A 14,123-nucleotide genomic window follows, 5' to 3' on the forward strand; every position below is an offset into this window, starting at 1 on the left:
AGTGATATAGGAATATGGCAGAGTGGCAGGATACAAGAAGATAAATGAATGGAAGTCCATCTGACTGCTATATATATATCGCACGAGTCAGGGGAAGAGGCTACCAGAAAGGTAGTACCCTTCACAATAGTCAAGCACAAATTGAAATATCTAGGGATATACCTGACCAAAATAACAAGATTTGTATGAAGAGAAATACAGAGCACTATTACAAGAAACAAGAATGACCTCCATGGATGGAAGGCTATCCCATACCCGTAGACCGGAAGTCTTAATATAGCAAAGATGTCAGTCCTTCCCAAGGCACTATACATGTTTAATGCTATGCCAATACAAATACCAATGTCTTTCTTCAACGAATTGGAAAAAAAATTACTATCAACTTTCTATGGAGAGGGAAGAAGCCCTGAATTAGCAGAGAACTCCTCAAGAAGAAGGACAAAGTCGGAGGGCTTGTTTTACCTGACTTTAGCACCTACTACACAGTCACACTGGTCAAAACCGCATGGTACTGGTATAATGACAGGTATTCCAACCACTGGAAACGAATTGAAAACCCAGATCTTTGATAAGGGCCCCAAAAATATCAAATGCGAAGCAGATGCCCTCTTCAATAAGTGGTGTTGGAAAAAATGGATATCTCCCTGAAGAAAAATGAAACAAGACTCTTACTTCACTCCATGAACAAGAATAAACTCAAGGTGGATCACAGACCTCGAGGTAAAACCCTAAACTACAAGCGCCATCAATGAGGGAATTGAGACAAACCTAACAACTTTGGCACAGGGAAAACGTAAACTATTGGAAATAGGGAACTACACAAACACAGGAAAAGCACAAATTGACAAGTGAATTTTATAATGAAAATAAAACACCTGTGTACATTGAAAGACTTTGCCAAGAGAGTAATAAGAGAGCCCACAGCCTGGGAAAACATCGTTAGCAATGACACATCAGACAAAGTCCCTATTACTAAGACCTACAATGCTCTGCTAGCCTGCAATAAGAAAAAAAACAAATAGCTCACTGAACAATGGGCAAAGGACCTGAACAGAAGTTTCACAGGGGCAGAAATCCAAATGGCCAATACACGTATGAGAAAATGATCCTGATCATTAGCTGTGGGAAACAGAAAGATTTCTCCCAACTTGTCTCCCCCAAATATGTTAGACTTAGGACACTGCTTGCTGCTAATGGTAAAAGTTACTTCCTTTGAGGCAATCAGCTGTCAGACTGGTGTCCCATCCCACCACAAGTGGGCCTGCTCCCTGCTGCTGGGGACAATGGGCTACTTCTCCCTGAGGCTTGTGATCATTAGTTTGGTTCCCATAGGTGGAGTTTACACCTTACTGATAATGGTTCTTATGAAGATCCAGAGAACAGATCAAACCCACTTAGTGACATCCAAAGTTAGGCTGCCATCCTGTATCTAGGATCCACCCATCTTGCTACATGTATACCCCAATCCCTCCTCTTCATATTACGTGGATACCCCTAGTTCAACCCCCTCCCATTACTGTATTACCTATAGCACAACCCCTTCCTGTGATGTATGTCTTCACCTGTAATTAGGGGTCTTGCAGGTCCCCAGAGAATATAAAAGCCTTGGTTAGCATTAAATTTTCTCTCTCCATGTGGACCACCAAGTGGGGCTGAGGTGAGCATGCTACCATGAAATGTGTCTGACTCCATTATTTTAATCTCTCTTCTATCTCTGATTTTTTATGACTTTCCTATAATCTTTACTTATTATCACTGTACAACTGTGCCTTCCAGACCCATGATGATGTGCTAGGGGCAGGCTTTCCCTTGCAACTAGCCATAGGGAAATGAAAATCAAGGCAACTATGAGATACCACCTAACACCCTCAAAGATAGCCCCATTCAAAAAATCAGAAAGTAACACGTGTTGGAGGGGATGTGGTGAGATAGTAACTCTCACCCACTGCCAGTGGTTCTGTATGTCTGTGCAGCCATTTTGGAAATCAATTTGTCGATACCTGAAACAAATGGAAATCAAGCTACCATATGACCCAGCAATCCCCCTACTGGGCATATGCCCAGAAGAAGTAAGAAACAGGCCACAGCCACAATTCTGTGATCCAATGTTCATTGCAACACAGTTCTCAATTGCAAAGAATTGGAAACAGTCTAAATTTCCATCAACTGACAAATGAATTAAAAAACTGTGGTACATACATTCAATAGAGTACTATACATTCCTAAAAAAACCATGATGACTGCATGATGCACACTGATGCATGGGAAGAGTTGTAGGAAATTATGCTAAGCAAAGTAAGGCAAGCACAAAAGGACAAGTACAACATGAGTCCACTGAGGTAAGTTTAAAAAGCACAAGGGCCATAGGGGAAAAGCCACCACATCAATAAATTCCTAGGGTAAGGTCTAATCACTCTAGCAGGGGTTGGACCCAACCAAGGTATGAATATAGCAGCCACTCAAAAGCAGGAGATAGGGAAAAGTAAAAAAAGGAGGATGTGGATAGTGGGGGATCAGGGCACTAACCCACACAGGGGGTGGGCATTGTTCATGTCTCCACAGGAAAGCAAGAAAGGGACCAGACCTCACCCTGAGGCACCAAGCCTTGAGGGCAACATATCTGTATGTAGCAGAGGGTCTGCAGGGCTGTACCAGTCCTAGCGAGGCTGATCCCCTCCCCAGAAGAATGCATTAAAGAGACCAGCACTAAAGAAACAGCCCAGGGAAAGTAGCAGATCTGCCCAGACCACACAGGAGAGAGAGAGAATATAAAAGCCTTAGTTAGCATTAAATATTTCTCTCTTCACGTGGACCACCAAGTGGGGCTGAGGTGAGCATGCTACAGCAACCACGCCACCAAGGCTCCTTTTATGACCAATACCACCCCTAAATATTGTATAATGAAAATATGGCACACATTTATTGGAGCAAACCCAAAATTCCTTGGAGAGTACCTTAGTTGTATATTAAGATCAACTCAAAACATCGAAGTAAACTTTGTGATTTTTGCGTGCAGTTGTGGTTCCCTCCCTCAAATGACATGCCCAGACCACATCAGAAGGCTTCGCCTTCAGGTGCGAGGGAAGAGTGAGCTGGTAGGTACATCTGCCTGACTTCATGTCAATGATTGCCGTGACTAAAATAAAGATGGGAACACATTTATGAACCCTTCATCATTTATGTCAGGGTCTCCAAAAGAGAAAAAGGAAAAGATGATGTCGAAGAAGTTGAGATACAAGCATACACCTATGTAGCTCAGAAAGACGACAATAGGAAAGAGATGAATGGGGAGTTACGTCAGGAGTTATGCACCCACAGAAAAGAGTATGAGAGAAAGTGGGATATTTTTTAAAACTATTTTATTCCACAGAGATGTAAAGAATTCAGGGGATGAGTCAGCCTGGAAATAATGGGAAAGTGAGCCTACGAAGTTCAAGGAGTACAGGCTTCATAATACCCCAGAGGAAAGATCTACTAAGAAGCCAATGCCAGTGCATTGTTTGATGATCTCCATCAGTGAACATGTCGAGCAAAACCCAGCAAAGGGCATTGAACTAGCCTGATTTTAAACCAGCATGGAAAAAACAGAGTAGACATGCTATTCAACACGTGGATGTGTGTGGCTGGTATAATATCAAACAGTAATTAACTATCACGAGTGTTTTATAATGCTCATTGCATATTGTGATTTAAAGCAGGCTCCACAGCCAGGAAATACAAGCCGGATGGACAGTAAGGAACTTGAAGCACAAAGAATCAAGAGCTGAACGGAGAAGCAGAATAATCAGGTCAAAAAGGCACAGTCCAAGAATACTCAGGAGAGACCAAGTGAACAAATTATTTAATATTTAATGGATGGTACAGCTAACATAATGCCGCATATACATTTAATGGCAGATTTTCCTAATTTCACCTGCAAAAGGTTCTAAATCCTTAGGGAAAAAGTTGCTATTTAACTTTAATTTGCAATGGCCATTTAAAAGGTTTTAAAATGTTTAATTACCGGTACCCTTAAAGCGCTCATATCAAAGTCTAAGTCAAAAGAGTAAGGAGAGCACTTGTCTTTGCTTAAAACAATGAGGTTTGTGAAAACCCTTCATAATCGAGCCGGATGCTGTCAGCCTAGGAGGCTGTGTGCCGCGCACACACTGCCATCCTTGGACCGTTTTCTAGAAATCACTGAGTGTACACCGAGTGCAGTGTTTGGAAAGGGTACTTGTAGAGAAGGAAACCACAAAGTGTTTTGCTTCCCTTATTACAATTTTGTCTTAGAGATCAAGTCTCCATAAACCAAGGACGAGTTAGAAGCTCTGGCTGGGCCCTCAGGGTATGCTTTCTCAAGGCCTGTTTTCCTAGTGATCATTTGCCTGGAGCCCTTTCACCCTAAAGGTGTCCTGGTGCACAGTGGGTTATGCATTGGGCTGCTAACTGAAAGATCAGCCGTTTGAACCCACCAGCCACACAGGGAGAAAGATGAGGTTTCCGCTCCCGCAAAAATTTACTGCCCAAAGGGGTAGTTCTCTTCTGTCCTGTGGGGTGGCTAGGAGTCAGAGTGGACTTTAATTAATTAGGAGAATCAAACCAATTCATCCCAAATTACACTGGCATTTATTTTGTATTTCTAAGTAATGCTTCAAGCTGTCTTGTTCTATGAGCAGACTGCGCGACATCATTGTGATGTTTGTTTCCCCTGCTATATGAATTATGTGGCATCATGTTAGCTGTCTATATACTCTTAAGTATAACCTTTGAAGGGTAGTTATTTCGAGCTGGGAAATCTTTCTTCAAAGTATACATTCAATTTTTAGTGCTAAGACATTTCACAGAAACAGAACCCCTAAAACCAGGTTTTCAATGGATAGGCGAACTGTTTTAAGGTGACTGAAAAATATTTAGTATTATTTTAGCAATTAAAAATATTCTGATACCGTAATAGTGAATATTAGTTAGGGAGAGAGCTTAGTGTTCTACATGCTGGCACCTGCTTTTGGGTTCTAGAATTTGAGAGGAATTGCCAAATTCTCTTCCTATTCACTCACTGTCATCCTGATTCTGATTCATAGCAGGTCTATACGGAAGGGTAGATCTACTGCTTTGGGTTTCTGAGACTGCAAATCTTTATGGGAGTAGATAGCCTCATCTTTCTCCCATGAAGCAGCTGGTGCATTCAAACTGCTGACCTAGCAATTAGCAGCTCAGTGTGGAGCCCACTACACCATCTGGGCTCCCTCTGCTTCCTGCTAGTGAATCGGATAGGGGCATGGAATCTGCTTTGGGCTTCCAATAAGCTCTTGACCGTGTCCTGAGTTTCGGATCCTTCACAATCATTTGTAAAACTATTTTAAGAGTTTATTTTAATTAAACTACACTTGAAAATGCTTCTGAATATCACACATTCATTGTTAAAGAAAACCCTTCCATGGAGCCATATCTTCAGCTTCTGCATTATATGTATATTATATTAGTTCTATGAACTATATATATTAGTTCATAGCAGTGGGTTTTCTTTGATGCAAAGGGGATCAGAAGCAGATTTCCAATTTCATGAGACAAAAATATATTCAAGGATCGAGGTTATGCAGAAGGAACCAGATTTTTGGCTTTTGGCAGTGTAAACATAGAAATGTTTAGACACACCAACCTGGCAGGGCTGGGCTGAGCAGGTCTGAGCCAACAAGGCTGACCAGGCTCTCTTCAGACAAGACCCTGTCTTCACCAGCAACTAGTGACTCACCGGCAGGGCAAGATCCTGACCACATCGTTAGGCTTGTAGCCTTCAATGCAGACCGCACAGTTATCAAAATCAGGCTCTGTTTCCTGCAACAGAGAAAGCACAGATCAGCTACTTTCTTCATTAAACTCTTACATAAAGACCCAAGGTGAGCCTGCCCTGTGCAAAGCTTTCAGCGGCCCTGGTGCCAATTTTCTCCATCAATAATTTACTTCAGGTTGGGTTAGTTTCCATTTCTCCCAACCTCAGCTTACTGCTTCTGGGTCCCACTGAAAGTGCTTTTGTGAGAAAAACAATATTCTCATGTGCCAATTATTAATAACGCTATTTGCTACAATTATTGGAGGACACACAGTCAAATCTTGAGGGTGAGAAATGATAATTAAAAATTATCTGAATATTATTGTACCTCTCTATTTCTTTAGAATCTAGTGTATAGAACTCTAAAATAATGGTTTCATTTTTTTAGTATATAAACCTCTTTTCATGCACTCAAATTTATTACTTATGTAACAGTTCCTGCATTTTTGTAAGTCTCTGATTGGGGGCAGGGAGCGTGCTTAACAATAAAACAGACAATAACATTCAGTAATGCTTTTTAACTTATTAAGTCAACAGTACTTTTATATAGTTGAAAATAGTAGTACATATTTGTGAGACAAATCAATTTGACTAGAGATGACCCTCAGGATAAATGGAGGATTGCAAATTCTTTAACCGCCTCCAAGGAGCTGCGCTGACACTGTTGGGTAAACATTGAGCTGCAAACATTGAGGCTGGCTGTTCAAACCTACCAGTTGCATTGCAGGAGGAAAACGAGGCTGTCTGCTTTTGTAACGATGCACAGCCTTGGAAATCTTATATGGGGTCATCATGGACTTACTGAAGAACGGAGGCCAAAGCCCACATTCAGGTAGCCACCACTCTCAGACTTTTCCTGGGGATAAGAGAGAGCTTCAGAGTCTACGGGCCTGATGAGAGCAACAAAGAACTGCCTTGCAAGACGATGAAATGAACACAAGCAACTCCATCTTGAAAGAAAAGGAAAGTCCTACAAGGCCCCGCAGAAATGCTGAATCACAGCAAAGAAGTCAACACGCCAGGCATATCTGTAACTGTTTATGGGAATAAAAAGCCTCCTCTTTCTCCTGTGGAACGGCTGGTGGTTTCCAACTGCTCACCTAGCAGTTATCAGCCCGACATACCCGCCACTCTACCAGGGGTCTGAGCAATGACACCGGGTTCTGCATTCTCAGTATCGGAGATGGAAATTTTCCCTGCATTCACTGTGCACCTAAGTGGGGGACATTGCCCGGTGGGGCGCTCTATCTTCCTCGTAAGGGTTTATGGAGAAACATAATAGCAGGAATACACTTTTGTTCTCCCCCCACACACACCTTTTAAAGAACTGAACTAAATGAGTATTGTCTCCTCCTTTGTACTGACTGTCTAAAAGCACCAATCTAGACTCAGGACCAATCTCTGTGATCCAGGTGATGTATTTATACCACTTACTAATTGTACTAACATATTAATTTCATACTGACTTTTGCAAACAGCACTTTTCAATTTCTTATTTTTTTCTATCTAACTCTGTTCTTATCTCTTGTATGCATTGCATAAATTGCTTTACAGTTTATTTAATAGAGATTGGAGTAAGCAATAGACACTATCCTTGCATGATTGCTATTAGCATACACCACCACCCCCTTCTCTCCTCCCGCTCTTCTATCCAGAAATATCGAGAGCATCTCTGAACAGCAGCTCACCCAAAGGCAGGAGGAATGTTACCTTGTCACCCTTCTTGATGGTCCTGACCTGGAGCTTGCTGATGGCTTTCTTTGCTGCGTCTCCTAGTCGGCGCTGCAAAAAACAAATGCTCCTTGTTAGAATTAAAGCTGTGTAATTCTAGACTTTATTTCTTCAATTTAATAAAGAAACCAAGGAAGCTAGCTGTGAGAACCTGCACAAGTGGTACAAATGTTAACCACAATGACTGGAGGAGATGGGGTGGGGTGCCCGTTCAACGGGGCTCTACTAACTGAAGCTTGGCCACAGGGACCAGTTCTTTATGCCGCATAGTGGCAGGTGGCATGTAAAGATCCTGACCTTCAGTGATGCTGGGCACAGGAGCTATCTAAGCAGACTGGAGGCAGGGTAGGGGACCGAGAGGGAAGAGAAAACGTTCCAACATTAGCCACCCACCACATGGCAGGGAAGCGGACTTGATGGCACAGTGGGTTAACTACTGGCCTGCCAGTGGCTCAAACCCACCAGTTGCTCCTAGGGAGAAAGGTGAGACTGCTCCCATAAAGATCTAAACTCTTGGAAGCCCTAAGGAGCAGTTCTACTTTGTCCTATAGTGAAAAATGCTTTCTACGTTCAGAATCTGTGTGATGGCCATGGATTTTGGTATGGAGAGAGCCACTCCACCAAAACCCAAACTCACTGCCATCGAGATGATTCATAGTGACCCTATAGGACAGGGTAGAACTGTGCCTGTCAGTTTCTGAGAACATTAACGTTTCACGGGAGTAGAAAGCTCCATTTTGCTCCTGCAGAGCAGCTGGTAGTTTTGAACTGCTGACCTTGTGGTTAACAGCCCAAAGTGTAACCACTAAATCACCAGAGTAGGTGAAATTAACTTCACCTCCTCTTTTTCACCAGTGGGCTTAATTGCTTATGTAGTCCTTTCGCTTTATGTTATGGATCCAACTTGTGTTATCCTATCCTATCCCATTCTCACGTGCCATTTTGCCCCCGTGTGTTTATATATATTCATGTGTTCAGAAAAAGACCAAAACCACATATGTTCAAAATAACATGTTGATTATACTGCAAATACTCGTGTAACCACAGCCTGCCATGCCAAGCAATAATATAACACATTTTTTTGGTTTTGGAGAGAGAAAATTACTGTCTAAAACCATCCTGTAATAATCCAATGAGAAGGCACTGAGCAGAGTGAGAGAGGAAGGTGGTGAAGTAGGACTGAGTTTTAATCTTGGAAAAAGAGTTGGCCTATGAGTTTTCCACTTATGTCATCCTTTTCTCGGACATATATACTTCTTGCCTGTCAGATGTATATATTCAGCAGGAACATATTTAAAGGTCTAAAATTAATGGAGCTAACATTTGGGCACAGAGTGACCATTTACTTCCACTGATTTTGATCCATTCAGAAACAACACTCAAGCTTCTTCTGTTTTTCCTCCTTTAAAATGGTGGACATATGAGGGGGCACACTGCTCTCCCCAACCGCCCCCCCCCCACCTAAAAAGAGGCTATGTATTTAAATTTGTATTAAACAACCTTATCACCTTCAAAGTGCTCTCCATTACACTTAATACATTTGTCAAATCTGCGATTCAATTCTTGGAAATATTTTCCAAACTCATCTGTTTGGATGGCTAATAGAACCTCCCGCCACTGGAGATCCCTTTGCAGAGGGGTCTCGGGGAGGAGATGAGCCAGTCAGGGTGCGATGTAACAATGATGAGAAATACAACCTTCCTCTAGTTCCTAAAGGTTTCCTCCCCGCTCCCACTACCATGACTCGAATTCTATCTTGCAAGACTGGCTAGACCAGAGGAGGTACACTGGTACAGATAGGAACTGAAAATGCAGGGACTCCAGGGCGGATGAGCCCTATAGGACCAGTGGTGTGAGTAGCAAAACAGGGAGGGTAAAGGGAGAATGGGTAGGGAAGAGGGAACCGATTACATGGAACTGTGTGTGACCTCCTCCCTGGGGGACAGACAACCGAAAAGTGGATGAAGGGAGAAGTCGGACAGGGCAAGATATGACAAAATACCCATTTATAAACTATCAAGGGCTCATGTGGGAGGGGGGAGCGGGGAGGGAGGAGAAAAATGAGGACCTAATGTCGGGGGTTTAAATGGAGAGAAAATGTTTTGAGAAATGATGTACAAATATGCTTTACACAATTGATGTGTGTATGGATTGGGATAACAGTTGTATGAGCCCCTAATAAAATGTTTAAAAAAAAAAAAAAGAATTAACGGCAAATAAAGCAAAGGAGGAAATAAAAAAATAAAAAAAAAGAACCTCCCTTGTTTTTTTCCTTCACCTCTTCTATGTCATCAAATCTCTGTCCTTTCCCGTCTCTCCACATTCACAGAAACCAAAAGAATAGCACAGAGCGAGGTCAGGTGAGTAAGGTGCATGGGACAAGTGAGGCATGCAGCGTTTTTGCCCAAAACTGGTGCAATGAGATGACTGCATGAGCAGGTGCATAGTGGTGGCAGCAACACCAGTCCCCATGCCACAAATCAGGACTTCGTTGTCTCAAACTGTTACGATCTTTTCAGAACCTCTAAATAGAAAGCTTGATTAACATTCTGACCTGGTGGGATGAATTCCAAATGCATTATGTGTCGAGATTTTCAACCTTTGGGAGTTGATGGATATCCAGAACGAGGTTTAACATCAATCAATTTTTCACCCTTTTTGAAATGAGATAACCACTCATACAATCAAGTCATCCCCATCATGCTGTCTGTGTAAGCTGTGGTCAATATCACAAGATTCTGTGGCATTTTTCCAAGCAGGAAACAAAATTTCATAGCCACATGCTATTCTCTTAAATCCAGCCATCACAAAAAACAAGATTAGAGTGAAACTGCTTTTACAAAAAAAAAATTTACTGTGACCAAGAGAACCTTTCCAAGTGATGCCACAGGGTGCACTAACTCGGAGAGAGTTGCTTGATACTCCCCTACTGGGAAAACTGCTTACTATAAAAGCTCCACCTAGTGCGATTCCAGAGTTTTTTTGGGGTACTTCCTCATACACAAATGAACAATTTCTCTAATGCAGGTACCATGCTAAGGCTTCATACAACAATCCTATGTGAATGATTCTGTCTTATAGGATGGACTGAGAGTTGTAGAACATAGTTGATTGTTCAGTATAATAGAATTAGTTAAATGTCAGAATCCTAAGTAAACGAAGTCTAACTTTCAAAGGGTTACAGTCTTGGAAACCCACAGGGCAGTTCTACCAGTGTCCTATAGGGTTGCTATGAGTCAGAATAGACTCACTGGCAGTGAGCTTGTTTTCATTTAAAGCTAACACTCTTTTTATTTATCAACCAACCAATCTACCAAGCAGCTATCCCGCCAATCAATCAACATCTGGCCAGCCAGCTACCCTGTCAGTCAATTCACATAGCCAACAAGCTAGCCAAGCAATGGGAATTTACTAAATTCCTATCATGTGGCATTTCCTTCAACATTGTGTTATTAAATGTAAATAAGTTGGAAAGATAAATTCTTGTAGTCTGTATTTTCTTCTTTTTTCTCTTTAATGATTCATACATATTTTTGAAAATAATACTGGTGTCTTAATACAAGAATAAATTTTGTCTAAAAGCATGCCCGTGTGCACTACAGATTTATGTACACATCTATGAGAAGCCAGCAGGAAAAAACAGGAAGCGTATATAATGAGAAAGTTCCAGGGGGCAAGTCTGGGGAAAGAGGGAGAAGGAAGAATTGAAGGTGAAATGAACCAGGATGGAACTCTCTCCTCCTCTAGTCATTGTCTACTAATTCTTTGCATCTTGACCAGAGATACTCTCCAGGAGTCCCTTCCTGTATCTCTCTCAGGATCTCAGGAGAGCATTGGACACCCCATTGAGCCCAGGTCTACTCTGACACACCTGCGGTTACCATAATTTTGATAACAACTGGTAGTGCTGTAGCATATAATGTAGTGGAAACTCCTAAAGTAGTTGATGACTAAATAAAAGCTTAAGCCAAGGGTATTTCTTTGTGTGTTTTCCCTTTTGGTATTGTTTTTTAAGCATGAGAAACAAATTGAAAAATGTCAGTTATTGGGCTAATCTATGACAAGCTATAAGTCATACTTAGTAAAGTAAGCAGATGTGTGTTTCTGGCCTTGTTAAAAACTGTCCGTCTAAACCATAGATTGAAATGGCCTAAATTGAGAATTGAAAGTTCTTGAAAAAGGGCTACAATGGTGTTGTTAGGTGCCATAAAGACGGCTTTGACCCACAGCGACCCTATGCACAACAGAATGAAATACTATGCAGTCCTGTGCCATCCTCACAATTGTTCCTATGCGTGAGCCCATTGATGCAGCCATTCTGTCAATCCTTTTCCTCTAGGGTCTTCCTCTTTTTCACCGCTCCTCCACTTTACCAAGCATGATGCCTGTGTAGACTAGAGAAACAAATCCATAGACACTCATGTGTATAAGACAGAGCTTTATATACAAGGGCAATTGAATATTGATAAGACATCCCAGCCCAGTACCCATGAAGTCCATAAGTCTGATATTAGACCACATGCCTGATACCAATCTACAAATTCCTCTTCAGACTCATGAAATACATGCAATGATGCTGAATGCAGGAAGATCACATCCCAGTGGATGAAAGTATTGTGGATCCAGTGGACAGAAGCATCTCAGTGCTGGTGTGAGTCTACACTGGCTCCTCCAGCTCCAGGACTCTGGCTGCATCCATGTAGCTGCATCAGGCTCATCATCATTCATGTTTTACAGGGAGTGAGTATGCGTCCCGTCTCCAGTGAGCTATTTATCACCTTAGCACCTCCAAATGAGGTCATCAAGCTGTGACCTGATTGACAGGTGAAACTCCACCCCTTCACTTGTAATAGTCTCAAATGGACAACAGATTATGTAACTACCATAATGTCCTTCTCCAGAGACTGGTCTCTCCTGACAATATGTCTAAAAGTATGCAAGATGAAGTCTAGCCACCCTTGCTTCTGAGGAGCACTCTGGCCTTACTTCTTCCAATACAAATCAATTTGTTCATTTAGTAGTCCATGGTACTTTCATATTCTCCTCTAGCACCACAATTCAGACGAATCAATTCTTCTTTGGCCTTTCTTACTCATTGTCCAACAGGCACATGCATATGATGCATTGGAGAATACCCTGGCTTGTGTCAGGTCCACCTTAGTCCTCAAAGTAACATCCTTGCTCTTCAATACTCTAAAGAGGTCTTGTGCAGCAGATTGACCTAATGCAATATGTTGTTTGATCTCTTGACTGCTGCTTCCATGAGCATTGCTTGTAGACACAAGTAAGACAAAAGTCTTGACAACTTCAACCTTTTCTCCATTTATCATGATGTTACTTATTGGTCCAGTTGTGAGGATTTTGGTCTTCCTTACATTGAGTTGTAATCCATACTGAAAGCCACAATCCTGGATCTTCACCAAGTGCTTCAATTCCACCTCAATTTCAGCAAGCAAAGTTGTGTCATCTGCATACCACTGGTTGTTAATAAGCCTTCCTCCAATCTTAATGCTACACTCTTCTTCGTAGAACACAGCTTCTCTGATGATTTGCTCAGAACATAGATTGAAAAAGTGTGATGAGAGAACACAGCCCTGACACACACCTGTCCTGATTTTAAACCATTCAGTATTCCCTGGTTTTATTCATACAACTGCCTCTTGATCCATGTCCAAGTCCCTCATGAGCACAATGAAGTATTCTAGAAAGCCTATTCTTCTCAAGGTTATAAACAGTTTATTATGTTACACAGAGTTGAATGTCTTTGCATAGTCAATGAAACACAAGCAAACATCTAGTAAATGCTAGACGTGAGCACAAGTAAACATCTAGTTAATGCTGGAATCCCACAGAATATTAAATTAAAAGTAATAAAACTGGGCTCAAAGTAAATACATTTTTATTTTTGTGGTAGTCACCTAATCTGGTGTCAATTTAAGGATTAAGAGTGTAGGGGTGGAGTCTAGGCTGTCAATTTGGAGATAGCCAATGAGACTTCTGTAGCATCTCTCTCTGGCTATACCTGAATAAAAAGAGGGTGGGATTTAAAAACAGTCTTCTCTTTCGTAAAAAATAGGGCCTTTCAATACATGCAAATATATATAAAATGTATTATTTTTTATATAAAAATGTATTATTTATCCAGGGAATGTGAAACAAGCTGACATTAAAGTATCAGGGATTATGGGGGACAGCAGCATTAATGGTTAGGGAATTAGAAAAACAAATCTCATTATGGATTCTGGCTACTGGGGGCAAGGAAAGGTTAAAGAAGTTCATCAGAGGTTAACAGTAGGATTCTCAAATTAGCAGAATTAACAGATCTGAGGAAGGACAGCTCTTTGAAACTGGAGTAAAAAAATAATAAGGCATTCATCAACCAAGTCCATGGGGAATTTTCTCTTGGGAAATGATATAAATATATTCCTTTGAGTCAAGCCTCAACTTGTACATATATACAATACACATACATGTCTTTTGAGGAGGAAAGGGAAGCCATTTTGTCAGGGATTGATGAAGGCAGCGGTTCTCAACCTGTAGGTTGCGACTCCTTTGGGGGTCAAACGACCCTTTCACGGGG

At 41.6% G+C, this 14,123-nt stretch overlaps 1 protein-coding gene across 1 annotated transcript in view; it reads right to left on the minus strand.

Annotated features, from left to right (window-relative positions):
* RNF150 (ring finger protein 150) overlaps nucleotides 1–14,123 on the minus strand; it is a 168,004-nt gene that overhangs the window by 139,720 nt on the left and 14,161 nt on the right. Inside the window, exons 2-3 of the mRNA XM_013007115.2 lie at nucleotides 7,523–7,594; nucleotides 5,735–5,817 (exon numbers count right to left, since the gene is read on the minus strand). Coding sequence (XP_012862569.2) covers nucleotides 5,735–5,817; nucleotides 7,523–7,594 — 155 coding nt within the window. The remainder of the gene's footprint in view (nucleotides 1–5,734; nucleotides 5,818–7,522; nucleotides 7,595–14,123) is intronic.

This window comes from Echinops telfairi, unplaced genomic scaffold (assembly GCF_000313985.2).
Source record: "Echinops telfairi isolate 266 unplaced genomic scaffold, ASM31398v2 ScPeMD7_2186;HRSCAF=2738, whole genome shotgun sequence".
In the NCBI taxonomy this organism is placed as follows: Eukaryota; Metazoa; Chordata; class Mammalia; order Afrosoricida; family Tenrecidae; genus Echinops; species Echinops telfairi.